This window comes from Rhamphochromis sp. 'chilingali' (assembly GCF_963969265.1).
Source record: "Rhamphochromis sp. 'chilingali' genome assembly, chromosome: 11".
Taxonomy (NCBI): Eukaryota; Metazoa; Chordata; class Actinopteri; order Cichliformes; family Cichlidae; genus Rhamphochromis; species Rhamphochromis sp. 'chilingali'.
In genome coordinates this window covers 22,684,631-22,711,347 of record NC_137938.1, presented here as the reverse complement: position 1 = coordinate 22,711,347, position 26,717 = coordinate 22,684,631, and the positions used below count along the sequence as shown (strand labels likewise).

Below are 26,717 nucleotides of genomic sequence, written 5' to 3'. Positions count from 1 at the left end.
ACACACACACACACACACACACACACACACACACACACACACATAGACACACACACATAGACACACACACACACACACACACACACACACACATAGACACACACACATAGACACACATACACAGACACATCATATGCATCAGCACCAAACAACATGTAATCCAGTACATCTTGACGCAATCACCCTTATGTTCAGTCAGAGCCCTGACTGAAACACATTAAATACTGAATTAACATGCAGGCAGAAAGGCGAGGGTCAGGTTATTCAAACAGGAACCATAAGGCAGAGTAGGAGGGCTTCCCTTGTGGCTGCATCAGTCACAGGACTCATCAGCACACAGACGTGCCTTAGGGGACATGGAAAGTTGGTGTGTCTCAACAGGGGGATCGTCTGTTTCATATATGCTCTAGTCATTTCTGTGGGTTGAAGGAAGGTCTGGCTAAAACCACGTCTTAAAGTAAAAGCACATTCCAGCACCATGGCCAACAGTTCTGATAACAGTGTAATGACTAAAGTTATTTTTAAGCTCAGAAAGCCACAAAGAATAAACTGAGTGAGTAAACATGAATGGACCTTGCATTTTCTGACTGACTACTCGGCGCCCTGTTCCAACACTGGTTCAAACACTGCACTGCTCAGTGTAATTATGTAGCTTTAATACTCTATTGGCATTTTTCCATTTTTAGCTTGAAATACTGCCTGGTCAATTCATTAGGTACACCTTGCTAGTACCACGTTGGACCCATTCTTGCCTTCAGAACTCTCTTAAGTCTTAATGGCACCGATTCAACAAGGTGCTGGAAACATTGCTCTGAGATTTTGGTCCATATTAACATGAAAGCATGACACAGTTGCTGCAGATTTGTCAGCTGCACATTCATGATATGAATTTGTTGTTCCAGTGCATCTAAAGGTGCTCTATGGGACTGACTTCTAGTGACTGTGAAGATCATTTGAATTCAGTGAGCTTACTGTTATGTTCAAGAGACACGTCTGAGATGCTTCTGGAAGTATTCTTCAGAAGATGGGCACACTCTCTTCATAAAGGGATGTGCATGTTAAGTAGCAGCAGCAATACACAGTTAGGCTGCAGTGTTTACATGATGCTCAGTTGGTGCTAAACAGTATCACCCACTCTATTACACCATTAGACCACCAGCATCTGCCCAAACCGTTGATATAGGGCAGGATGGATCCAATAATTTAAAAAAGCATTAAAATAAAAACACAGAGCTTTTTAAAAGTGTCATGGCAGCATCTAAATTTTTAGCAAACTAAAAAATACTAAAATTAATTATTTCCTCTTTATTTTTATTTTATTTTAGTAACTAAATAGTTGTGATATGGTTATGTGGGAAAATCCCAGTAGATCAGCAGTTTCTGAAACACAGACCAGCTCATCTGGCACGAACAACCATACCACGTTCAAAGTCACTTAAATCACTTTTCTTTCTCATTCTGAACTTCAGCAGCTCTTCTCGGTCTTGTCTACATGCCTAAATGCACCGAGTTGCTGCCACGAGACTGGCTGATTAGATATTTGTGTTAATGAGCAGATGAACAGGTTTACCTAATGAGGCGAGTGTGTAGTGGTTGCTTTACCCCCTCATAGCTTTTTGGTGTTGTGCTTGTTAAGAATACATTAGCTAAGATAAGGATAAGAGTTTTAAAAACAGGAGCCAGTGTTTTGTATTTGCATTAAAATTGAAAACAGCTTTAGTGTAAGACAAGACCTGAGGTTAGCCATGCAGCACAGACTTTTCAGCTTAATTGTAGTGTCAGAGGTTTTCATTGCAGAGCAAAAAACATGGGTAGAACTAGCCTGTCGTAAACAGCTTCATATTTACAAGCTTGGCCATGCATAACGTTGGTTTCTCTATAAAACAAACACAATCAGAGAAAGTCGGGGTTATTTTCTCTCGCTCTCTTCAGCCTGACTCATTGTGATAAATGAATGCAGAAAGAAAAGCTGCTTTCAAGTCTTTGGCTGGAAGACCTTGAGTTTACACAGTCATTTGCTGAATCCTTGGATGAGCAGTCCTTGAATAATTTTTCACTGCTCAATATGTTATAGTACGAGTACTAAGACGCAGTCATATTGATTTTAACCTTTACAAAGCCACAGCAAAACTTTCCCCATGAACTCACCTATTGTGACGTGTGCAAAATTAAACGGTTATATCATAACAGTGACATAAATTTGTGCGATTAATCCAGCAGCTCTAGTTACACAATGTCCATTGTGGTTGTAATGGATTTATGTATTGAGGTAAAGGATTACAAGTCAGGGGCATTAGGGAGCAGTGCCTCTGCTCGCCAAAGCTGCGACTGAACAGCATCATCAAGTGGTCAGAACTCGGTGCTGCAGCATGGATGTGTAAGCGCTCCCTTCGTTATGACAAGCATGAAGTATGAGAAGAGTCACAGTTGTGTTTGCGTGAGGAGTGGCTGTTTAATTCAATATATTTTTCTGTTTTTAATACTTGGAAGTTTGGAGCGTTTGCTTTTTTGTGCAAAACTGAGATATGGCTGCGTCATCTTTAAAATGAAGATATGTGAACAGAAAGACTTGACATCCGTGAGCATGACGAAGAACAATAGCCTGATGTGAATAAAGACTGGGGTCAAAGGACCATCACACACTCTGAACTGTGTGCTCCTTGAAAAAGCAGACTTCATTCTGGCAGAAAATGATTTGTTGAATGGTGTCAGTCATAGTAGTCATCCCTCAAGCCTACTTCTCAAATGCTACTGGAAGTCTGAATCACTGACTGCATCCTTTCCCAGAAGGCTGATGATGTGTCTGCTTCCAGATGGAAATGATGAGCACATTAGATCAGGAGGATGGACAGCTGCTCGTTTTCTTGTGATTTCAATGATAATAAAGAAAGCAATCAAACCGCTTCTTCTTATCTTGGTTACAGATCTGCCCAGGTAGCATAGGAGTGTCTGATTGTATTTCCTTTCAGATAATTATTTTTATACTAAACATTGTTGAGCCCTTCTGCAGCTCCTACTGGCCTTGCAGTGGAAGTGCAGAAATCTTAGAGTGGTGTGTGAGCTATATTACCTAAATGCCTAAAGTGCTTGTGGTAGCCTGGAATATCCAACACTCTACATCATCATACTATCCTGTTTTTCTTTTTAAGATTCATTTTTTTTGTTTGTTTGTTTGTTTTGGGTTTTTTGTTTTAGCTTTTTGTTGACTGGAATTATGTGAGAGAAAGCAGGCAGACTGGATTATATATAACCGTAGAGTTTTCACAGCACCTGAAGTATTTGAAATAAAACCCTGTTCTTGTAGACATAGTTGCTACTCTCTGTTTTGTGTTGCAGAGTGGATCTTGGCCAGCAATAGCAGCCAAGCTAAAAGGTATCTGGTACCAAGATGTTAACAACAGATCTTTTAAATCCTGTAAGTTGTGAGGTGGGACCCCCATGGGGAATTTGGAGGCCAAGTCAACACCTTAAACTCGTTGTTGTGCTCCTCAAACCATTTCTGAACTATTTTTGCTTTGTGGCAGGGCACATTATCCTGCTGAAAGAGGCCACATGCATCAGGCAATACCGTTTCCATGAATGAGTGTACGTAGTCTGCAACAATGTAGATGATGTGTGTCAAAGTAACATCCACAGGGATGGCAGAAACCAAGGTTTCTTAGATCACTAGCCAAGGCATCACACTGCCTCCCCTGTCTTGCCTTTTTCCTACAGGGAGTGCAGAATTATTAGGCAAATGAGTATTTTGTCCACATCATCCTCTTCATGCATGTTGTCTTACTCCAAGCTGTATTGGCTCGAAAGCCTACTACCAATTAAGCATATTAGGTGATGTGCATCTCTGTAATGAGAAGGGGTGTGGTCTAATGACATCAACACCCTATATCACGTGTGCATAATTATTAGGCAACGTCCTTTCCTTTGGCAAAATGGGTCAAAAGAAGGACTTGACAGGCTCAGAAAAGTCAAAAATAGTGAGATATCTTGCAGAGGGATGCAGCAGTCTCAAGATTGCAAAGCTTCTGAAGCGTGATCATCGAACAATCAAGCGTTTCATTCAAAATAGTCAACAGGGTCGCAAGAAGCGTGTGGAAAAACCAAGGCGCAAAATAACTGCCCATGAACTGAGAAAAGTCAAGTGTGCAGCTGCCAAGATGCCACTTGCCACCAGTTTGGCCATATTTCAGAGCTGCAACATCACTGGAGTGCCCAAAAGCACAAGGTGTGCAATACTCAGAGACATGGCCAAGGTAAGAAAGGCTGAAAGACAACCACCACTGAACAAGACACACAAGCTGAAACGTCAAGACTGGGCCAAGAAATATCTCAAGACTGGTTTTTCTAAGGTTTTATGGACTGATGAAATGAGAGTGAGTCTTGATGAGCCAGATGGATGGGCCCGTGGCTGGATTGGTAAAGGGCAGAGAGCTCCAGTCCGACTCAGACGCCAGCAAGGTGGAGGTGGAGTACTGGTTTGGGCTGGTATCATCAAAGATGAGCTTGTGGGGCCTTTTCGGGTTGAGGATGGAGTCAAGCTCAACTCCCAGTCCTACTGCCAGTTTCTGGAAGACACCTTCTTCAAGCAGTGGTACAGGAAGAAGTCTGCATCCTTCAAGAAAAACATGATTTTCATGCAGGACAATGCTCCATCACACGCGTCCAAGTACTCCACAGCGTGGCTGGCAAGAAAGGGTATAAAAGAAGAAAAACTAATGACATGGCCACCTTGTTCACCTGATCTGAACCCCATTGAGAACCTGTGGTCCATCATCAAATGTGAGATTTACAAGGAGGGAAAACAGTACACCTCTCTGAACAGTGTCTGGGAGGCTGTGGTTGCTGCTGCACGCAATGTTGATGGTGAACAGATCAAAACACTGACAGAATCCATGGATGGCAGGCTTTTGAGTGTCCTTGCAAAGAAAGGTGGCTATATTGGTCGCTGATTTGTTTTTGTTTTGTTTTTGAATGTCAGAAATGTATATTTGTGAATGTGGAGATGTTATATTGGTTTCACTGGTAAAAATAATTGGAATGGGTATATATTTGTTTTTTGTTAAGTTGCCTAATAATTATGCACAGTAATAGTCACCTGCACACACAGATATCCCCCTAAAATAGCTAAAACTATATACAAACTAAAAACTACTTCCAAAAACATTCAGCTTTGATATTAATGAGTTTTTTGGGTTCATTGAGAACATGGTTGTTGTTCAATAATAAAATTATTCCTCAAAAATACAACTTGCCTAATAATTCTGCACTCTCTGTATGTTGCATTGTGGTGCCAGGTGTTCCCCAGGTAAGCGATGCACACGCACCCATGTAAAAGATGTGATTCATCAGACCAGCCCACCTTCTTCCATTGCCTCATGGTCCAGTCATGATGCTCACATGTCCATTGTTGGCGCTTTCAGTGGTGCACAGGGGTTAGCATGGCTACCCTCACTGCTCTGCATAAGCAACACACTGTGATGCACTGTATATTGTAACACCTTTCTATGAGAACCAGCATGAATGTTTCTGGCAGTTTTAACTATAGTAGCTCACCTGTTGGATAAGACCTCAGAGGCCGGCCTTTACCCCCTTGCATCAATGAGTCGGACGCCGATGACGCTGTTTCACCATTGTTCACTTGTGATAGATACTGACCATAGCAGGCGAGGGACAGCCCACAAGAGCTGCAGTTTGGGAAATGCTCTGACTCGGTTGTCCAGCCATTAAATTTTGTCAAACTTACTTAAATTCTTACACTTGCCAATTTTTCCTGCTTCTAACACATCAACTTTAAGGACAAAATCTTCACTTGCTCCATGATGCATCCCACCCACCAACACGTGCCATGATGAAAAGATAATCAGTGTTATTTACTTTACCTGTCAGTGGTTATAATGTCATACCGGATTGGTGTACAGTCATGTGAAAGTCATTAGAAAAGTTCCACAGGTCTCTGAAGTCCTGTGGAAAACTAAGAACACCCTATGATTCAATAGCTTGTAGAACCACCTTTAGCAGCAATGACTTGAAGGACTTGTTTTCTCTATGAGTTTATCGGTTTCTCACGTCATGGTGTAGGAATTTTGTCCGTCTTTTCTTTACATTGTTGCTTCAGTTAATTTGCACGCACACCTCTCTTTGAGTCCTGCCACAGCATTTCAATCAGGTTGAAGTCTGGACTTTGACTAGGCCATTGCACCATCTTGATTCTTTTCTTTTTCAGCCATTCTGTTGTGAATTTGCTGCTGTGCTTGGGGTCATTGTCCTAATGCATGACACAATTTCAGCCAAGCTTTAGCTGTTAGACAGATGGCCTCACATTTGACTCTAGAATACTTTGGCATACAGTACGGTTCATGGTCGACTTAATGACTGTAAGATGCCCAGGTCCTGTGCCTGCACGACAAGCCCTCCACCACCAATCCCGTGCTTAACAGTTAGTATGATGTGTTTGTGCTGATATGTGTGTGGATTTCTCTAAACTAGTCATTATGGCGAAACATCTTAGAAGTCCTGTGGTTTGTTCAGATACAGCTTTCAAAACCAAAGCCGTGTTGACATGTTCTTTTAGAAAGAAGAGGCTTTCTCACAGCAAAACTTCCAAACAAGCCACACCTGTTCAGTTCTTTTCTAACTGTACTGTCATGAACTTAATCAGGTAACATGCTGGCTGAGCCTTGTTGTGTCTGAGATGTAGCTCTTGAATTTAAACAAAACATCTCTTGAACATTGCAGTCTGATCTTGTGGTAAATTTGAGAGGACATCCACTGTTGGGAAGATTGTGGCATTATGTGTCATGGTTCTCAAGATCTGGAGAGGTCGTGGTGTGTGTATTTTTTGTCTTAACCTCTCCCACCAGGGCGGAACTGGACCTTTGTTCCCCGCCTCTGAACCCACCCTGAACACACACCTGTGGCTCATTCACACTGATCCTGGCAGACTACTTAAGATGGCAAGAGAGGCTGCTTCCTCGCTGGATCGTCACACTACCAAGTGTCAGTGTAGCCTAGCCTATGAAAGTGTTCCTTTGATCCCCTAGAGTTTCCTCCTGACTTTGTTTTTTTTCCTCTGTGTACAGGCCTTCTAGACTCCCTGCCCGTCTTCCCTGCCATCTGGATTTCTGTGGATGTGTGTGAGTGAGCGTTAGCTTCTTAGTGTGGACATTTTTGAGTTACGGATCAAGTGGAAGAAGAGCGTGTGTGTACCCCCGTCTTGGACCTCCCCTTCGGACCCCGCTCTACCCCCTGGAGCCCCTGTGTTATCTGTTCCATATATGTATATATTCTCACTTGGTGTCACATTGCAAATAAACCCTCACCTTCTCTCTAAACTTCAGAGTCCTGCGAGTGAGTCCTCTGCCTACTAATCTGTGACATTATGTTAAGAACCCCCTGAATGCTCCAGCCCTGCAAATTGCCAAAACTTGCTAATCATCACTTAAGTGCATTTGACTATACTTAGCTTTAGGACTGCATATAGTCCTTTGAGCAGTGTCCTTTTCAAATGACTGTAAATATCCACACTTTGACTTTCTGTATAATCTCATCTTTCTAAATGTCTAACTCTGCATTTCACATCTCCATCTCCTTCTATACCCCAACTCTATCTGTTTATCTCAACCCTTGTGCTGTCCTGTCACTCAGTGGTGAATATGTTACCTCTACCTATATGACAGAAACCTGTTGCATAACATCACAGCCTTTAAGCTTTGCTGCACTCTGACATCAGGAGCAGCATTATCCCTCCATCAGCCGGTCCAGACGTACAGGTACACACTGCTGCCCTGTCCCATTGTCATTCAAATGTTGGGTTGGTGATTGAAGTGCTTATCTCTCCTAATCGGAGTGTGTAAAGGTATTACTGCAGAGGGAGAGCTTTGCCACACCAACTTTGATATGGAAAATCACATCTGTGAGCTCCCAAACAACATTATCTACAGAGAACTGAGTATACCAGGTAAAACCTTTTTTCTGCAACCCCTCCATCTGTTGTCTTGGATTAGCTCCATGCTTATTTTGTTTTTTTTAGATCCTCAAAGACTTAGAGAGCAGGGAGGGTGAGGGAGATTAACAGGGGGAAGCAAATAAAGAGGCGAACACACGTCTTGTTAAAAGTAACATTTGTAAGCTTATTATTTTGTTATCATGATCATTGTTATAACCTCTGTTATGGTTCGTTCAGTTTACAGTTTATTTTCAAGTTCATTTAAAGTCATTCCAGTCGAAGGTAAACATGATTGTAATTGTTGTTTCCAACACTAGTAAATGCTTTTATTGTTTTGCCAGACAACAATCAGTCACATTTTCTCATTCATACGCACACATGGAAAGATCAGAAACAAAGAGTCTGTCGCTCGCTCACTCACTCGCTCTCTCTCAATAATTTGCACACACGAACGCACCCATGAACACACATACATGTTTTCTCGCCCGCGTGTCTGAGTTCTTAAGTGCAACTTCTTGAAGAGTGATTTAACCTTTCAAACTCTTCAATTCTCCCATTGGACACCCGAACCCAAACCTTTCCTCCTTCACCCTCCCACCATGAGCTATATGTACACCTGGGGCTGGATCACACATGGTCTTTTAATTGTTTGTTTATTTCCACAGGCACAATCTCTTGTCAGGGTGACATTTCATTAGACTTACTTGCATTCTTTTCAGTTTTTCTTACTAGACATGTTGATCATTTTAACCCATTTAGGTCTCCAAAAAGGCCAAAATAGGTAAAAATTACACCTTTAAAAAGGTTCAAAATATATCTCTGCCTCAGTGAAACATATGCTATCTATATACAATTAATAGCAAACAGACATAGTTTATTTTAAAAGGTTATCACTTTAGTACTTCCCTTTTATAAATCTGGGATTTCTTTAAGATAAAAGCACATGGCCAAAATGAAAACGAGAACAGCTAAAACAGATAACAAATACCAACTTTCTGTCCACACTATAAAATCCTCAACTCAAAAATACTTGATCTTACAATTCCCATGATGCAACTCTGTAACTCCTCTCAGAAGTCATGTCTTGTACAAGCCTATATTTTTCAAATGTCATGGCCCTTACTGATTAAACAAGACATCTATTTAAAATTTCAAGGCTAAAGTTCAGCTTAGTTTACTTATCCGTTTAACTTTTCTAAAGGTTAAAGTTATCATAATTAGGCATGTGGACTGCCAGGAAGCTGTAGCCAGTAGTTGTCTGTTAAGCCACTGAACTGTACCTCTTTCCTGTGCTTGCAGTGTTGGCAAAAGGCTAAAATAATGGCTTCAAAACTGGACTTCACAAACCAATATGTGATGTCACTGTTGCTGTGCCCATCTTTTATTTACAGTCTATACCCCAGAGCCAGAGATTACATTTAAAGTAGTTAAACTAAGTAGTTCACTAATGCTCCTAATTATCTCCTAACTCATGTATATAGTCACCGGAGCGTCTTTTAAAGGAAATAAAGCGACGCGCCAGTGTTGTTGTTAAAAACATAGTATGCAGCATGACTTTACCTTAAAGTTGAACGAGTTGAAGAGAATCACAGAGTGCAGCCCAGGTTTACATAAAGCTTAACCCAACCCAATTTTCAAACTTTTAAAACCCGTCTTCCCATCTCAACATAAGCAGTTATGTACCACAGCAAACTCAAGAAAACTGAAAATTAAAAAAAGAAAGGAAAGGAAAACAACCGCAAAGAAAACTGAGCTTCAAGTTTGTAAAAATGCTTACATCACATTTCACCTTGTCAGATTTCAATACATTAGAATTCCATTCTGTTCTGTTGTGACATTTACACGAGTACTTGAACGCCTCACGTACCGGTGGGCGAGCCGCGTGGCGTCAGTCCTTATCGACTAACGGCCAGCTCACAGTCCATCGTCATCATCCTCTTTATTATCATTATAATCAACATCACCTTCATCATTGTTATCAGCTACTATGGTAAGCCATGCCCTAGTAGAGTCCATCTGTTGGCAGGATAGGGTAACCATGGTGAATAAGGTGCTAGTTGCTATGGAAACGCTATTCTGAAGCAACCAACTGGTACATTTGTTTGAGTTTTGGACTGCTGTACCTCCCCACCAAAGCACTTGGTTTGTATGTATAACTTGCTGCTTTAGTCATGTTTTGATTTTTTTTTTCTTTTTTGCGTTTTCATACTTATAAGATGTACAGTATGTGGATGTATGTATTTTTTTAGGCTGTTAGTACCTTTTAAAATAGTCTCTCTCTCACTCTCAAACACAGACAAACAGCACACTCGAGATGGTTTTGTTTTTTCCCCACTCGGGCACGCATAAAACACACTCAAACAGAAACGCAAAAATGTGGCAACTGACATATGGGCGTACAGAGAACAGGGTTGGTAGAGCAGGCCGCTAAACCAACATGGCTTGGACAGGACCTATTTATTGATGCTCGTGTGAGTGACTGCTCCTCCTCTCTCGTCCCCTCCTCCGGGTTCCCCTTCCTCTCCTCTGAACAGCTTGCAGTCGCTTGTGAGGAGCGTAGTATTGCTGAGTGTATCCATGGCTGCTCGATGGCCATCGTGTGCTTCATTAACCTCGGAGCTGGCAGAGGACGAACTGAGTACTTCAAGGAAAAGACAGAAAAGTAGCACAGCAACTTCTAACGTCCACAAACCCTTGCACTGTCTGTCAATGCCACATATTCAGGTTCCTTTCCCCCTCTTCTATCTTTTCCTCAAAATGGTGAGTCGACATTTAAATACCTTGTATTTTCCCATGACCCCTTTCTGTCCTTTTGCCTTCTGAGCGCTGATGGTGAACACAGAATGACACAGCATAGTGGAAATGGCAACTGAAACACTGGTGGTCTGGAGTCCCAGGGTCTATCTGTGTATGAACTACCGGCTACTTTGACTACATGGGGCCAACATAGTTCATCAGCTGGCTCCATTTTTTTTTTTCCTCTGTGTGCTGGGAAAAGCTCCCAGTATCAAGATAAACAACAACAAGAACAACAAAAAGGCAATTTCAGTTCAGTACCGCTGAAATCTATATGAATCAGTTCATTTCAGTTCTATTTGTTGCAAGAAACTATGGCAACTAGACTTAAGGATTCTTACAGCCAATCAGATCCAAGGGAAAGTCTTCAAATAGGTTTCAGTTTGGTGGTTGGATTTCATCTTTTTATTAGGATTTGAGCTCCACCTCACCTGTGGAATAAATGCTTTGTGTGGTGTGCAGGATTCAACAAGCTCAACATTTGGCCTGCTCATGCACACACACACACATTCACACACACGCACACAGAAACAGAAAAACACACACTCACAAACAGTCTACCCCCACCTGCACCTGTGGGCACAGGCTGACTTTAATGCCAGATATGGTTCAGTCTGTGTCACCAAGTGTCTGAAGGTGCCTGTACTCTGCCAAAACCACACTCCCTCAAACACACAGCTGTACACACACAGACACACACATGCACGCACGCACACAAAGACACACGCACTCCCCCCCCCCCACACACACACATTGTGATTCTTCCAAACTCTAATTTCAAAGTCTTGCTCGTCTTGCTTTCTGCTCTATTTGCCTCTCCTCTCCTATCCTCTCCTCCGATATTGTACACCTTCCCAAGGCTAGTTGGCATGGTGACGCTAATGGGATGGCCGTTGCTAGGAGATGCAGAGAGCGGCCAAAAAGAGCATCGTCACGGTGAGAAGAAGGCGATCCCTGGATGGGCTGCTTCCACTGACGCTCTTCTCCAGCTTGGGAATAACAGGATTAAATTCAGCTTGAAAAATAAAAGAGAATGAGAAACTATTAGAACGCAACAACAACAGGAGAGAGACAGAGAGATCTTAATTATAATCATGTCAGATGAGAATTTTTCTGTACTTTTAATCCAAGGTTTTATTATTTGGTCATTCAGACGCCGTCTTTAACATCGGCAGCGCTCCTTATATTAGCTGCAAAATTTCTATGTCTGATCTTAGACCATGTTAAGGACAGTTTTTTCCAACTTTCCGATGTATCACCACTATAACCACATGCCACTTTATTAGGTACAAATGTTCAGCAATTTGTTCATGCAAATATCTAATCTAATAATAATATCTAATCAACCAATCACATGACAACAATTCAAATGCATTTAGGAACATTAGACATGGTCAAGTAGTATTAGGTAGTTTCTTTGTACATTTTGGGCTCCTTAACATCAAATGAGCATCATTTAAACACCACAGCGATCCTAAACATTGCTGCTGGCCTGACAATCCCTTTATGACCACACTGTACATATCTTCTGATGGCTGCTTCCAACAGGATAATATGCCACGTCAGAGAGATCAAATCATCTCAAACTGGTTTAATGAACATGAAAAGGAGTTTATTGTACTCAAAGGACCCCAAAATCATAACCTGAAATCCATCTCAATACAGTAGAGCCCCTTTGAGATGTGGTGGAACAGGAGATTCGCATCATGAATAAATGTCAGTGCCTTGTTAAATAGATGCTCTCTAGGCAAAAGAGGTTCAACCCAGTAATACCAAGTGGCTGGAGTACACAATAATACACTAAAATAACAGATAATATAAAATATTAGCAAGAGCCTCTACTAATTGAGACTTCAGCTAAACTTCGGGGTACAAAATTTAGGCACTTTTCCCCCTCAGGTGACGTGGCTGGGATGTGTTATTCTGTATAGCAAAGTATCACAGGGTGCAGTACCCAAACACACTGAGCCTTTCAGGATTTCTGTTGGTGTGTTTTTAGTTTTAAACAAGCATTGTTATTTCAGCTAACTGCTATCTCTTGTTACCTGGCCTCTGTACCAGGACTACAGCTGGCTTCAAATGGAGCACTTTGTTTTACAGTACACTCCACTGACACAAAACAGTCACAAGTCCTAAAGAAATATCTTGATTTTTGAAACAAGAATACCATGCTTACGCAATCCACAAAGCATAAGTCTGCATTATGTTGTTGTTCAAAGTCTGGCTCTTTGTCTCAGACGACATGTTGCCCATCCCTGTCTTAGATCATCTGACCAGATGCTCCAGGTGGTTTCAAGTCCAAGTTACAAACAAAGAGGTTTTGTACTTTTTCAGCTGGCACCTCTAAGCATCGGAACAGACTACCCGTTCATATCAGATCTGTCCTACATTTTTCCCCTCTAAATCCTCGCTTAAGACCTACCTGTCTGACAGAATTGAGACCCGTATGTAATTGGGTAGGCAATGTAATAAAGCGATTACTCTTTAGATTATCTATTGCCCAGTTGTCTTTTTTCCCTGTGTTTTGGTGGCATACTTCTGCAACACTTTTTTGCTGCTTTGAAGCGTTCTCTATAAATAAAACTCGGCTCATCCTTCAGTGGAACATTTAAAAGCGTTTATCTGGCTTCCTAAATGTGCTATAATCTGGTTTCACAGCACAACTTTTTCTCAAATGTGACAAAAAAAATGATGACAGCCCAAGAGAACAAAAGGCAGCTTTCAGTCTTACTCCCACTGAAATATGGTCAGTCTGCACTAAAAACAACACAAAGACTGCAGCTGTTACCAGACAGCATTCATTGTTCTAATAAGGTGACACATTGCCCATCATACCTGAGACATAAATCTACTGTATGCACTGTAATAGCCCCAATACCCCTGCACTTACACCTGGAAACAGGCTAAAAATAGGTTTCTTGAGGGCAACACACCAAACTTTGATGTCTAGTCAAAGTGAGAAACACATGACCGAGCAGACAGTTTGCTACAAGCCTGCACCTATGAGACACACGCAGGGGCAGACACTCCCTCTGTAGTCATTTGATTAATAAGACTGGAGACCAGACAGGAGCACAATTTTCTGTCTGTACAGAAGGTCCCTGATGCTGATTAGCAACTATTGTGTTTACGGTCTGATGGCATTGAAATAAAGCAGGGCTGCTCTCAGTGTTTCCACTCGTCGCTGTATCTATCTCCAGAATATTTCCAGCTGCTCCGTGGGTCAGACAGGAGAGTAATGACTCTCTGACACCTGGTTTTAGAGATGGGCTTCTCTGGTATGCTTTGCCAGCCAGTCTAATGAGGTCCATGCAGCAGCGGAGCTCAGGTTAAATGCTTTGACCGTGGTGTAACTGAGTATGCAGCTGAGGGGTCAGGACACTGTGCGGCTTCAAACTGTTGTTTTGGTGCTGACTGACAGAGGAATGTGGTTTTGTAGACACCAACAGCAGACGGCAGAGCATCTCGTACAACTGGTTCCAAAGTGAGGCTCTGCTAATCGCCCCATTACACAGAGACACACAGACACTCATAGTCTGCCACTGCTGTTAATAACCGTATAATTATTGGCGTACAAGTTGTTTGTGCAAAGGTCATGTGAGGTGCATTGTGACCTTCTGACATGCTGGGCTGAGCTAAACATACAAACGTCTGCATGTACATATTACAGTGCACAAAAAGCAAGTAGCATCTACCTAATAATTAAGCTCAGACAGCTGTAAGTGTCTATAAATCTGGAAGTCACGAAATGCAGTGTTGTGCAAAAGTCTTGAGCCACCCATCATATTTCCTGGGAAACTTGCCAAGACATTTTTGAAACATGTGTAAACTGAAATGGAAATATTATATAGTATATTAGGCAAAAACAACGTTTTTACAGTTCTAATGAGCTTGAAAATCACCACCTTTATACTTCTACACAGCCTGAATTCTCTGAGACAAGCTTTCCTGTCATTTCTTCAGGAATAGTTTTCCAGGCTTCTTGAAGGACATTCAAAACTCTTCCTTGGATGTTGGCTGCCTTTTCTTCTGTTCTCTGTCAAGATGATCCCACACTGCTTCAATAATGTTGAGGGCTGGGCTCTGGTGAGGCCAATCCATAATTGATGGTGTTCCACTGTGTGTTTTTCTATTTAGGTGTGTGTTTGCAGCACAGGCAGTGTGTTTGGGATCATTCTCGTGCCAATCAGATGCTTTGCAGATGGTATTTAATTTAAATCAAATCAGAATCAGAAATTTCTCATTTGGATTCATCACTCCATCAGACCTGTTGCTCCCATTTTTGTGTAATTTGGCCTTTTCTCCCTGTTTCCCTTCCATAAGCTTCTTTAAGAGTGGCTTCATTACAGCCACTCTTCCACTGAGGCCATTTCTGATGAAGCTTCAGTACAGTAGATGGAACAGCTGAATATCTAGATGCATCTTTCCTGTGTCAGGTCTTTGCATGATTTCCGGATGCTGGTGTAGATACTATTTTAGAGCTGTCACTTGTTTGTCCACCACTTGTCCAGTTTCCTCAGTTTTTTTTACAGAAAGCACTACACACCCGAAAGAGATATTTTATTCTGTCAAACTATATTATCTTTGACATTTTTCATAGACTCAGATAAAGAAATGAAAGGAAATCGTGTGTTTTTGCTACAGGCTGCTAATAATAAAGAGTCTAAAGATGTGCCAACACACAATACTGGTTCATCCCTTGAGTTAAATAAATAAATTGAGTGATTAATAGCTCAGTGATAAAGGACTTAACAAAAAAATCATCTGACATTTCCCTCAGACAGAAAGACTGTACTGAAAATTAGTGAAAAATCAGCCAATGCCCAAAGAAAAACTTTGAAAGACTTTCAGGAAGCCTGGAGAACCATTGCTCACGGCCGCTTTTTAAAAACTGCAAGAAAGTCTCCTTGGAAGCCAAATATAGAGTTGATCGTCAGCTTCAGGAGACGTGAAGAGGAACCTGCTCCGCTTTGCATAAGTGGAAACATTGTAGAGAGAGTGCCCAGCTTTAAAATCCTCGGCACACTCATCTCACACGGACTCTAAACACAACCTCTCGCGTGAAGAAGACACAGAAGCCATTTGACTTCTTAGAAACACTGCAAAGAGCAAACCTGCTCAAACAGCTGCTTGTGTCCTTCTACCACAGCTCGGTGGAGTATACTTAGCCTGGCATCTTGGTGTGGTATGCCAGCTGCACCGAGGCTGACAAGAAAGCTGTTCAGAGAGTCATTAAATCAACATAGAGGACAACCAGCTACCTTCACTCGAGCAGGTCTACAATCAAGGTCCAAACGGCAATCTATCCATCTGTAGCACTCAGAGACAGGCTTCAAATTTCATTGTACTCCCATATAATCAAAAATAAAGGCATTTTATTCTAAAATATAAGAAAATAAGAGTAGCTTTTGCACAGTGCTGTAGCTTAGACTGGATTACGTCTGTCTAATCTGTATTTGTGAAGGAGTGTGTGAGCTAAATCCTCTTTTATACACATTTTATACTACATTATGTTACTGTGGGAGTATAAATCTGACCTTATTCTGTATTTTATGAATACTGAGTAATTTAAAAAGAACTTTTACAGCATTATGCAATTCAGTAGAAACGTCCTGGCATAAATAATTTAAGAGTGACTTTGTTGACACTGTGAGATGTGTTGAGTCTTCTCAGAGCTTATAATTTGTGGCGCTCTTGCATCAGAAAGCCCTCATTAAAGGGGCACTGCAGTGATTTAGTACTGCATTTTTACATAGTACTGAGGCTTCAGAGACGCAGGTTAGAAAAAAAACAAACACACAAAAACTGTGACCGAGACTGTTACAAGAGCGCCTTTCATCAGATCCCGCCTGACTGGTTCATACACACGTCTTTCATCATAGTCTTTATTTAACAAACATCTCGCAGAGCCTCCGAAGACAATAGTCAACTGTCTGCAAAAGCCGCGCAGCTCTCGCCGCGACTAGTAAACAGAGTTTGACATGCTAAATCAGAGGCAGGTCACTTAAAAATAAAGAGGGAACGTTAGCTAAACAAACACTGGCTGTCCAAACAAACGCCACAAACAAACAGCTGTTAGATTGCTGAAGAAATTCAAAAGAAACTGACAGCAGACCGCATGCATGTATGCAAATAATTACGCTTTCCAGGAGTTTAACTGCAAGTAAACAGAATCATTAGCAGTGACATTTGGAAGGGATAAATGGTAAGCTCGAGTTATTCATGTTATTGGGCAAATAATAAATAAAACACATTTTAAATATTTACTTATTTGTTACACTTTGCTCCAGAATGCACTCGACCATCTCGCTTCTGTTTTTCTCGTGTAATCTTAGCTTTGTAAACCAAATATTTAAGGCGTGTTTAAAGGTTGCAATTGTGTTATTCAGCTCTCCCATACACCACAAAAATGCACAAATAGGTTTGCACGTTACAGCAAACGTGTAAGCTTGCCAGATAGAGATCGTTTAAACTGGTTGAGTGCAAACTGTCTCACAACTCTTTCTACAAATTGACCTAAAAAACAGTGACAGGTACTTTCACACCTAAGTCCAGCTAAAACAGTTGTTTTTCACTTTTGGGGCAGTTCGATTGGAGAGGTGTGATCATTCACGTACAGATAGACCCCCCGCTTTTTTTTTTCTTTTTTTTTTTTTTTAGAAAAAAGGTCCTCACAACAATCCGAAATAAGTTTATTTGTGATGAGCACGGGCTCTTGACCTCGATGCAACTACCGGGTGACCTGGAGTTTGAGCTCCTGTAGCCAGGTGTGCTGTAATGTAGCAGGGCTCACAAACTGCCGTCCTAAACACCTGACTTTCCTCTCACCTCTGCTTTGCCAGCTATATCTTAACACCCAGTGGGCTGAACTTTCACACATCCCTTGCAGTGGCACATCATAATTACCTGCTACCTTTTTTCCTCAAAAAGAAACCACAGCATAGGGAGAATTTACAAAATTTACAAACTGCAGGTATGAAAACGTTGATCTGTAACTGTGCTGTCTTCTGATGCCAAGTACCTTAAACACACTGTGCTCATAGGAATAGTAATTGCTACAACAAGCCCCATTAACAAGAACACGCTACAGATTTTTCTACTAATGGCCAGAGCTGATCATCGGATGCAGTAATCTGAGCCAACAGGGTGGGAAAATGAGCGTCCTCCCACTGAAAGCCTTCAGTAATCGCACGGTTGCACGGGGAGCAGCTAGCGCCATTCCATCTGCGTTGTAAATGAGATCTAAATGAAATCTAATGCTAGTGGCCGTATTCAGCAGGGAACCACATTGATTGAAAGGGGAAGGTGCCCAGGAAATAAACTGCGAGGAGAGAAGGGGGGAGAAAGACACGGGTGGGTTCCAATACGCAACATTTGAGTTATTTCAACATTTCTACACACAATAATCAGGCAGATTTGAACTGCGCAGTCTGTGTGAAACTTCAGTAACAGTAATTAAAACTACGATGTGAGGACATCTAACCGGCAGCCAGGAGGACTGAGAGCGAAGGAGGAGAACAGGAAACTGTACCACTTCTTTGTCTTCAGCTCGTTTCGCAGCTCCCTGCTGATCTTCTCACTTCCTCTCACACCACTTGGGTTATCGTATTAATTTAATTGGCAACACAGCACTACAGGTGAAAAAGACCCATAGGGGCTGGGGTAATTTCTTTTCAGCTATTGTGTTAGCCGCTCACTATCAACAGTACAGCTAGAGTGCCATGTCCTCGAGCTGTCTCTATCAGTTTAACACATTAAATGTAGATATTCTTCTGTTGAAATGATCTTTAATGTCCTTTTCCTTCGCATAAAAAATCTGTACATGTGTAGCGAACAGATTTTATTTTGCAATAATCATGTTTTGCATTTACTGTATTAGAAAAGAAAGCAAGGAAGGACCAAGTACTGAGGAAATGTGATAAGAATATATCGTACATATTGTAATATATTGTTGCTAAGTAGCGAATGGGAATTTTTAGCTCTAAAAATTGTTTTGGCATAAAAATATTTCAAACTTTTTTTAATATCACTGTGATAGTGTTAATGAATACCATAAAACCTAAGATAAATATCGCTTCGGGGCGGGAAAAGTATTAAACGAGGGAAAAACTCAATTTCACACATCAAAAGGTGAATAAACTGAGTTTAGGTGGCTTTCTCCTCGACTGCATTGCTACTTGTGCTCTCGGAGGAAAAACGGAAGATGGGAATTAAAAGGCAGAGGCATGAGGAGGGCATAGAGAAAGGAGATGGAGTGAGAGTGAAATAAGATGAAAGAATGATGAGAGGAAAAAGAAGCGAGGGAGCGGTATCTCACAGAAACTCGCATGACCTGCAGCTATTTGCCGCAGCCAGTCATGAGTTTTCTTACGACAATTATTAGAACAAACTGACTTACACGCGTGCGCGCATGCGAGCGCGCGCACACACAAACACTCAGGCACACGGGGAGATTAACAACAACGCAACGCCATATTTTACAAGATACCTTGGAGGAGAGCGTGTGATAGCTAGACAGGATTATGATTGATACCAGCATGCCTGGTTGTGTAACGGCTGCTGGATAGGTAGGCCAAGCTACCTGCATGTTGTTACTGTGTTGCTATGCTGTTGCCACAACACTAAAAATCAACAATATGAACAGGTGATCCCAAAGTCTGTCATTTTTTGATTTACTTCTTCGCTTCTCTCTTAAATCGCTGCCAACAGATTTCACATTATACACACGATCAATTTAATCATATAACTCCAAATCGGAGCAACACAACGACAAACAGGAAGCACTTCCAAACGGGCAGGGGCTATCTGAATACGGGATATCTAAAGAGGCCCCGCTTTTCTGAATGAATTTTATACTTTTTGTTGTAAATTTTCAAGAAACTCTGTGTTCTCTGCTCATCTGGGTGAAAACGGCATGAAATGTGTGAAATGAATATTCATGTCGTTGTTTAGCAGGATCAGCAGCTTGCCAAGCCAGCTGGCGCTGTGAAGTTAACTGCGCTGAATATCATTTCACTTGGTTAGCCACTTTTGATGCTGCACAGTCGCACTGCCATCTATATCAATATCATTGGTCAGCCAGCTGACGCGTTCAAAGAATAATGCTGATGATCTTCTACCATATGCGTTTTTTTTAAAAATTGCAAGCAAATCCAATACAAGCGTGTCGTATCCATGTTTGCAATAATCCACTGCTGAAAATACAGCGAGCAGCATTAATAGGAAGTTGTTATTCCATATTTTCAGTCACTTAATATTTCAGACTAATAACTAATACATTGTTGCTTGTTTATGAATTTATGAACTCTGCTTTAACTTCAATGAGACGTTGAAGGCAAATAATCTGATTTCCTTGATTTGGTACTAAAGTGATCAAAATCAGAGTCTGTCGCTGTTTTTGTGAATCGAGCTGCAACAGACAGATGTGTCTTACACTTCCTGAACTTCCTGTGTGTATTACTCACCAAGCTCATCAATTTTTAGGCCTGGTCTAAGCGTGTAGACTCCATCTGTAGGCCCTGGCTCATCGTCCACATCAGAAGCTGTGTGTGAGAGAGAGAGAGAGAGAGAGAGAGAGAGAGAGAGAGAGAGAGAGAGAGAGAGAGAGAGAGAGAGAGAGAGAGAGAGAGAGAGTGAAAAGTAATTGAGCTGAAAAAAAAGGGAGCAGGGGTTAAACTATTGCTCCAACCAAGAGGACTTTAATTACTTCCAACATGACATCCAATAGAGTGGCATGACAAGGGTGCAGGGTTGAAAAACCCCACAGCATGCCGACTGACAAGCCACAATATCACAAGAAGCCCTGACAAAAAGATAGAGAGAGACGGGGAAAAGAGGGAATGTGAGGAGAGGCAGATCAAACTGAAGAGAGTCAGTGTGTGAAAAGGGATGGAGAGTGATGGAGTTGTGGGGGTGAAAGAGGGAGGAGAGGTTAATACTACAAAGGACCGGACAGGCCAGGGATCAAAGTCTGTGTGTGTGTGTGTGTGTGTGTGTGTGTGTGTGTGTGTGTGTGTGTGTGTGTGTGTGTGTGTGTGTGTGTGAAAGTGAGTGAGAGCGGGTCGAGAGATTGAAGGGTGGCAGGAGAGCGAGAGAGGATAACACTACATATACATAGCCACCCACTGACCGCACACGGCAATAAATGGATTCTGACAGGGAGAGAGGGAGGAGGGGTGGAAGAGAGAGGGAGAGGAGTGGAGAGGAAGCAGGAGGGGGTTGAGGGCCTTCAAAGCTGAAGCTGCTCCCTTTTTTTGCTGCTGTAAAGAGAGGGAGAGAGAGAGAAAGTGAAAGAAGAGTGAGACGGGGAAGAAGAGAAAAAAGAGGAGCTGGGACGTGGGGGGGCTATGCTGTGAGTGAAAATGCTGCAGGAGACTCAGCAGCAGTATTAATAGCTCTGCCTGTTTTAGGCTGTATTTAGATTGTGTGTGCATCTGTATGCAGAGAGTGTGTGAGTTCGTTGGGAGCCTGGTGCTTTCCAGATGGGCAGAGTGGCCAGATGGGTCCAGGTAAAGCCTGCGAACAAGTCCAAGCATTATAGGTCAAACATCACCCCCCCCCCCAAACACAAAGCAGGAGACTTACCCGTGGAGCAGCAGACGTACACTCGTAGTCTCAGACAGGCGCGTCCGTGGTGATGAGTGGGCGTGGCTGCACAACAAAATAACACACAATAAATTAAATGCCGTGTGCACTTTTGTTACAGAGCTTGTACTTAAATATAGCCAGAATTAACCGTTTGGGTCACTATCATCATGCATTTGTTAAACAGAAAAACAATCAGCCAGATGTTATGTTACTACTACTTGACTAATCAACCGGCTGGCAATCAGCGACACAAAACAATGACTCGAGAAGGTGGGTAGAATGTTTTATTGCATGCGGCTCACTGTGGTGTATAGTTAAGTGTTGGATTTTTCATGTGAAGCAGTGAGAGCAGTGGTCTGAAAATGTTAGGATGGCACATGATTCTTGTAGATTTGCTCACTTACCTACCAGAATCCTACGTTAATATTACCAAACCCACAAATACACACAAATATGTACAGGAGTAAATGAGTACTGCACCGATTATACAGTCAGTAATATCTGTTTTGGCACTGTTTTATGACAGGCTAAAAGTTCATTATTTATACAGTGGCTTGTTGGCACAAGGTGCTGCAAGTTAATTTGATTAGCAATCAACAAAATGGATGAGCCTGCACGGCTGCAGGGTGATATGATTAAATGTGAGGCTGCAATTTGTCATCCCCATATTACTCGAGGACATGACTTGGATGATCGAGCCGAATATTCAAAGATAAAAGTTATATGTGTAATATTGTAACGAGCAGGGTTTTTTTTAACCTGCTGCTCTGACCTCAATAACATCGTTCTTTAATATTTATATCTAGACATTTACGACATTAGTGAAATTTCTTTTATAAGATATACAGGAGGTTCGATTCCACTCACAGATGTAGTAATACTCCTGGCCGACGTGGAACTCGTAGCCCAGCGAGAAGGCGCTGTAGCGCTGGAACTTCTCGGAGAACTTGATGGGCGCGTGGGGGGCGTGAGGCCGGTTACACTCCCACCGCTTGAAGCCCATCTGGGGATCACAGCTCCTGTAACCGCGGTAGCTGACCATGTAGAGGACGTACTGCTCTCCGGTGCCCACCATGCGCTGGCTGTCGTTGTAATGAGGGCAATAGATGTCCAGGTAGTCGTTGACGTTCACCTGCATTGTGTAGCCCTCCCTACGCAGACTGGACAAGCAGAGAAGCAGCAGAGATTAAATTATTAAACACTCAAAACAGCTACATATAAATATTACTTGAAATTCTGGCACTTTCTGTCATCATTTACATCATTTTTTTGAAATCAGTGCCATTGCAAAGCTGAACAGAGGTGTTGATGAACACACATTTTACACTCTTTATATTATGAGTGCTAATTTTTGAGTATGTTCGTACACAGATGACACAAACAAACATAAACATGCTTTGGGCATTTCCTCAACACTCAGTATCACATACATCACTGCACAGCAGCAGCAGCGATGTAACATCTCAGATCACTGCACGGGATTTTGTCTTTCGGATGCTTTCTGCTTGAACAATCACCGGGCGTAACACAAATCTTTGTTTCAGAGGTATCGAGTTATTAATACCAGTAAGCGGGTGTGTGCTTAAGGGGGCGAGGGTGTGTATTCGTGGCTGCGGGGCTGCTGCATGCAAAGAATGCGGAGCTGGCTCTTCAGAATGGACTCAAGGCCCCAGGGCCACAGCTCCTTCTCCTGGTGTCAGCGCAGCGTTGTCCCCTAACCCCACTGCTCGTACATCAACCTGAGCGCAACGTTGCACTCACGTCAACCGTCAACGTCCCGGCAACGTTTCTTACCCCCCAAAGCTCATATATCAGCGTCAACCCTAAAAAAGATTCAGCTTGACAGGAAGATAAGGTCTGATTCTGTGTCTGGGAGCTTGTGTGCGCGCCTATGTGTGTGTGTAGTTTCTGTGACAAAGTGAAATAGGTTCTTTCCTGACATCCAAAAGCCCCTTTTTTTCTCCCCATCACAGACACGGGCCCATATCTGTGAGACTGAGACAGGCTGCAGTTGTAAATCATGCACACTCCGATGAGCATGTGCGTACACACATCTGCTCTCGTTCACTCAGACACTCTAGTGGTGACACCATAAAATCACAAGGGGGCAGCAGTGTGTCATCCTCAGCCCGACTCTGCCTCGCTCCCTCTTTGCCAGTTCTAGGTCATGTCTCCAGGGAGATTATTATTCAATTATTAAATGAAGATCGAAACACTGCTCTCAATGTCTCCTTCTCTCCATCACTTCTTACCGCTCTCTTTAAATCCATCCTGAATTTCTTTTTTCTCTGACCTCTTCATTTTTCTCTCATCTCTTTCTTTCAGAGCAACCTAAGACTAATTGTTCGACATTCATCCTTTACTCCTTTTGCCTCGTCTCCTATCCACCCCTCTCACTTTCACTCATTGCATCACCTAATAGCCTGCAGAGGAGATTTACTTTTTCTGGCATTAGTGGTAGAAAAATGCAGAAAATGCTTTAAGGGAACTATATTTATAGTGAATGCAAAAGAGAGAGACATGGAAAGCAAGCGAGAAAGGACTCGAGTGAGTGATGAGTTTGGTTCCACTAGGGAGGTGTGAATGCAAATTGAGTAGAAGAGGAGTGAAAGCCAGAATAGAGCAGACAAAGAAAAAAGAAAAAAAAAGAAGCAGCAATTGGTGAGTTTTATGATACCAAAGAAAAGCAAGTTTTGAAAGATGAAGTGATAATGGCAGAAAAGAAAGTGAGAGAAAATGAGGGGGAGGGCATCTCAGGGCATCTTGAATAATCTGAAAGCAAATCACTCCTCCAAGATAAAAGATGCCACAGGATTCCCACTGTGTATGTCCTGGTTTGGTGTGTAGTAGGTACGAATGAGCATTTCTCCGAGCGTACAGCGCTGCGATTTGCCAGCCATTTATTTGATATCTTGACATCTTTAGGAGCCCCATCTCTGACACGCACACATGTACGCACATAAAATCCTACATAAGTGACTTAACAGCAAAACCAATCTTATATAAAAGTGGCATCAGATCATATAATAGCCTTTGTTTCACGCCGTGGATAATCGGAAAATCAGACCAATTTCAGAGTGAGATTAAAGAGTAGATAGAGCATTGAGGGGGCTTGCATGATATATCATGCCTGCAGTCTTATTCATATATCACAATAATTATACGGCTCTTGCATAAGCAGAAAGACTGATTGCATTAAACAAAAATGATCCAAATTCTGAACTATACACAAGGATTTTTTTATTATTATTACTCGATTAATGACCAACTACGTGACACAGAAGACACGAAAAGCTGAAGAAAAAAAAGCAAAAACCACGCACAATAAATGCAATGTGGCATTTTGAACAATTTTAACAACACAATCAGATTTCATTATATGTTGCTCATATAATAAAAAATACAGTGTGTTTGAATATTTGCTTTAAATGTAGTTATGAATTATGTGAACTGAGACTCTCTCATCAGAAGAATGACCCCGATGAATTTGACAAGTTGAGATAAATTTTAATCAGAAAATATGCAGGTAATAAAAATGAGCCAATAAAGCATGTTTTGGTTTTACTCGAGTGCGTTACACAGTAAGGCATTTTTACATTTTAGTCGATGCATATGTCAGTAAATATAGAAACGTTTCAGTATAAAGCAGTTCAGTTTAACTACGGCTCAAAAGATGTCCAATAATGTGGCCAACAAATAAACAAAAAGCTTTTAAGCTATAATTTACTGCATGAGTGCGACACTGCATTAGAATCCTGGGTCAGCATTTCCAGTATATGCAAGACGCTGTTAACATGCTTTGCTCACTATATTTTTAACCATAATGGTACACACTAATGTACTCATGTTTTTAGAGAAATGTGTTAATTCTTCTATAAAACACTTTTTTTATTCATTTTTATTTACCAACAAAAAGTCGACTCACAGTTACTGAAATATTGACGACTATCATTCATGTACCAAAACATTCTTTTGAGCAAAGAAGCTGCGATAGTCACGTACCAGCCATATCGTTCCTGCCGTCTGCTTCAAGTCCAAAGAAAATGCAATAAATATTTTAATTTTAAAAACAGATTTCCCTGAGAGTCGCGAGCGAAAGTCGCTCTGGCTGAGAAGACTATCACAAAATGTTCAGCCTCATTTTGGAATTTTCTTTTATTCCCCTCTATGATACCGGAGTTTATTAGATCGTAACGCTTCCTGAAATTCCAAACAAAGAGAGACGCAGCGATACAGCCCAGCAGGTTATGAAAAGTCAGAATGTGCTGCTTGCTGATGCTGCCTCCTGATGCCTCAGTTTCCTTTTGTGTTGAGGCACCACTAATTTCCTCTCTTACAAGTGATACCTGGCTAGGTGACGCTGATAACAGCCAGAGACCTGATGGGACATTTCATCGGCCTGAGCAAAAGTTTCCAAGAGCAAAAGATCACTTGTATACAGATCCGCCAGAGAGATGGAGCGATGGAAAGACGGAGAGAAAGATGAGAAGATTTATAGCATGAGACGAGGGGTAGTTGGGGTTAAAAACAGCAGACTCTAGCAACCAGAGAGCCAAGGGTGATAGCTGGAGGGAGTGAGAGCGAGCAACAGCTAAGAGCAAGATCAAAGTGGGCCTGGATCAATGTCACTACTGTAAAATCACATCAGAGAGTGTGAGGGAGATACAGAGAGAGAGAGAGAGTATGTTGCCTGTATAAATCAGTCATAGGCAACATAATGCCACAGAGTTACCCTCTATCTACTTATTATCTGTGTGGACTGTTGGAGCATCATATATCAATAAAGCACTTGACAGTAAGCGCCATCGTTCCTTTTTGTAACAAGAGCTAGTGGGACTGGCTTACTGTGCTCTTCTGTTGGTTACATGGAAGATTTTGTGGACAGCGGAGGACAATAAGGATAGGTAGAAGCTCAAATATTTAATTCAGCGAGAGGGTCTCCCCCTTAGGACCATGTTTTTTGTGAGAACAGCACATTGGTCAATATGCTGCATAGTGTCTGGCACATCTATGTGATTCCCATTACGTGGGATAAGTGTCCAGGCATAGCTCCACTATTTCACTGTACCAGCAGTGTTTGATTAACTGCTGAAAATGCTCTCATTTGTTACAATTATTCTAATGCAGGGTATTTTAAACAAGGGATGGTGTGAAAGCTCGCTGATGCCCCGGCTAAGGTGGAAAATGTTACTTATTAAGCATATTTTTCTTATGGCTTATTAAACCTTGCCATGACAGGTAAGCAAATGTGGGAGAACGTTACTTTGTAGCAAATTTTAAAATAAAAGCTCAATTTCAGCAGTGGGCTTGAAAATTGCCATGGAAACAAAAGGAAAGACATTAAAAAACACAATGTAACAGTTAGCAAACATTGTTTCTGGGAATAAACTGT

At 41.8% G+C, this 26,717-nt stretch overlaps 1 protein-coding gene across 2 annotated transcripts in view; it reads right to left on the bottom strand.

Annotated features, from left to right (window-relative positions):
* Window positions 1-10,049: 10,049 nt before the first annotated feature.
* The window catches only part of efna3b (ephrin-A3b), a 72,715-nt gene continuing 56,047 nt past the window's right edge, over window positions 10,050-26,717 (bottom strand). For both annotated transcript variants that reach the window (XM_080896928.1, XM_080896929.1), the window contains 4 exons: window positions 22,193-22,485; window positions 21,323-21,388; window positions 20,203-20,280; window positions 10,050-11,753 (listed from right to left, as the gene is read on the bottom strand). In XM_080896928.1, the coding sequence (XP_080753054.1) occupies window positions 11,635-11,753; window positions 20,203-20,280; window positions 21,323-21,388; window positions 22,193-22,485 (556 nt within the window). In that variant the 3' untranslated portion in view covers window positions 10,050-11,634. The remainder of the gene's footprint in view (window positions 11,754-20,202; window positions 20,281-21,322; window positions 21,389-22,192; window positions 22,486-26,717) is intronic.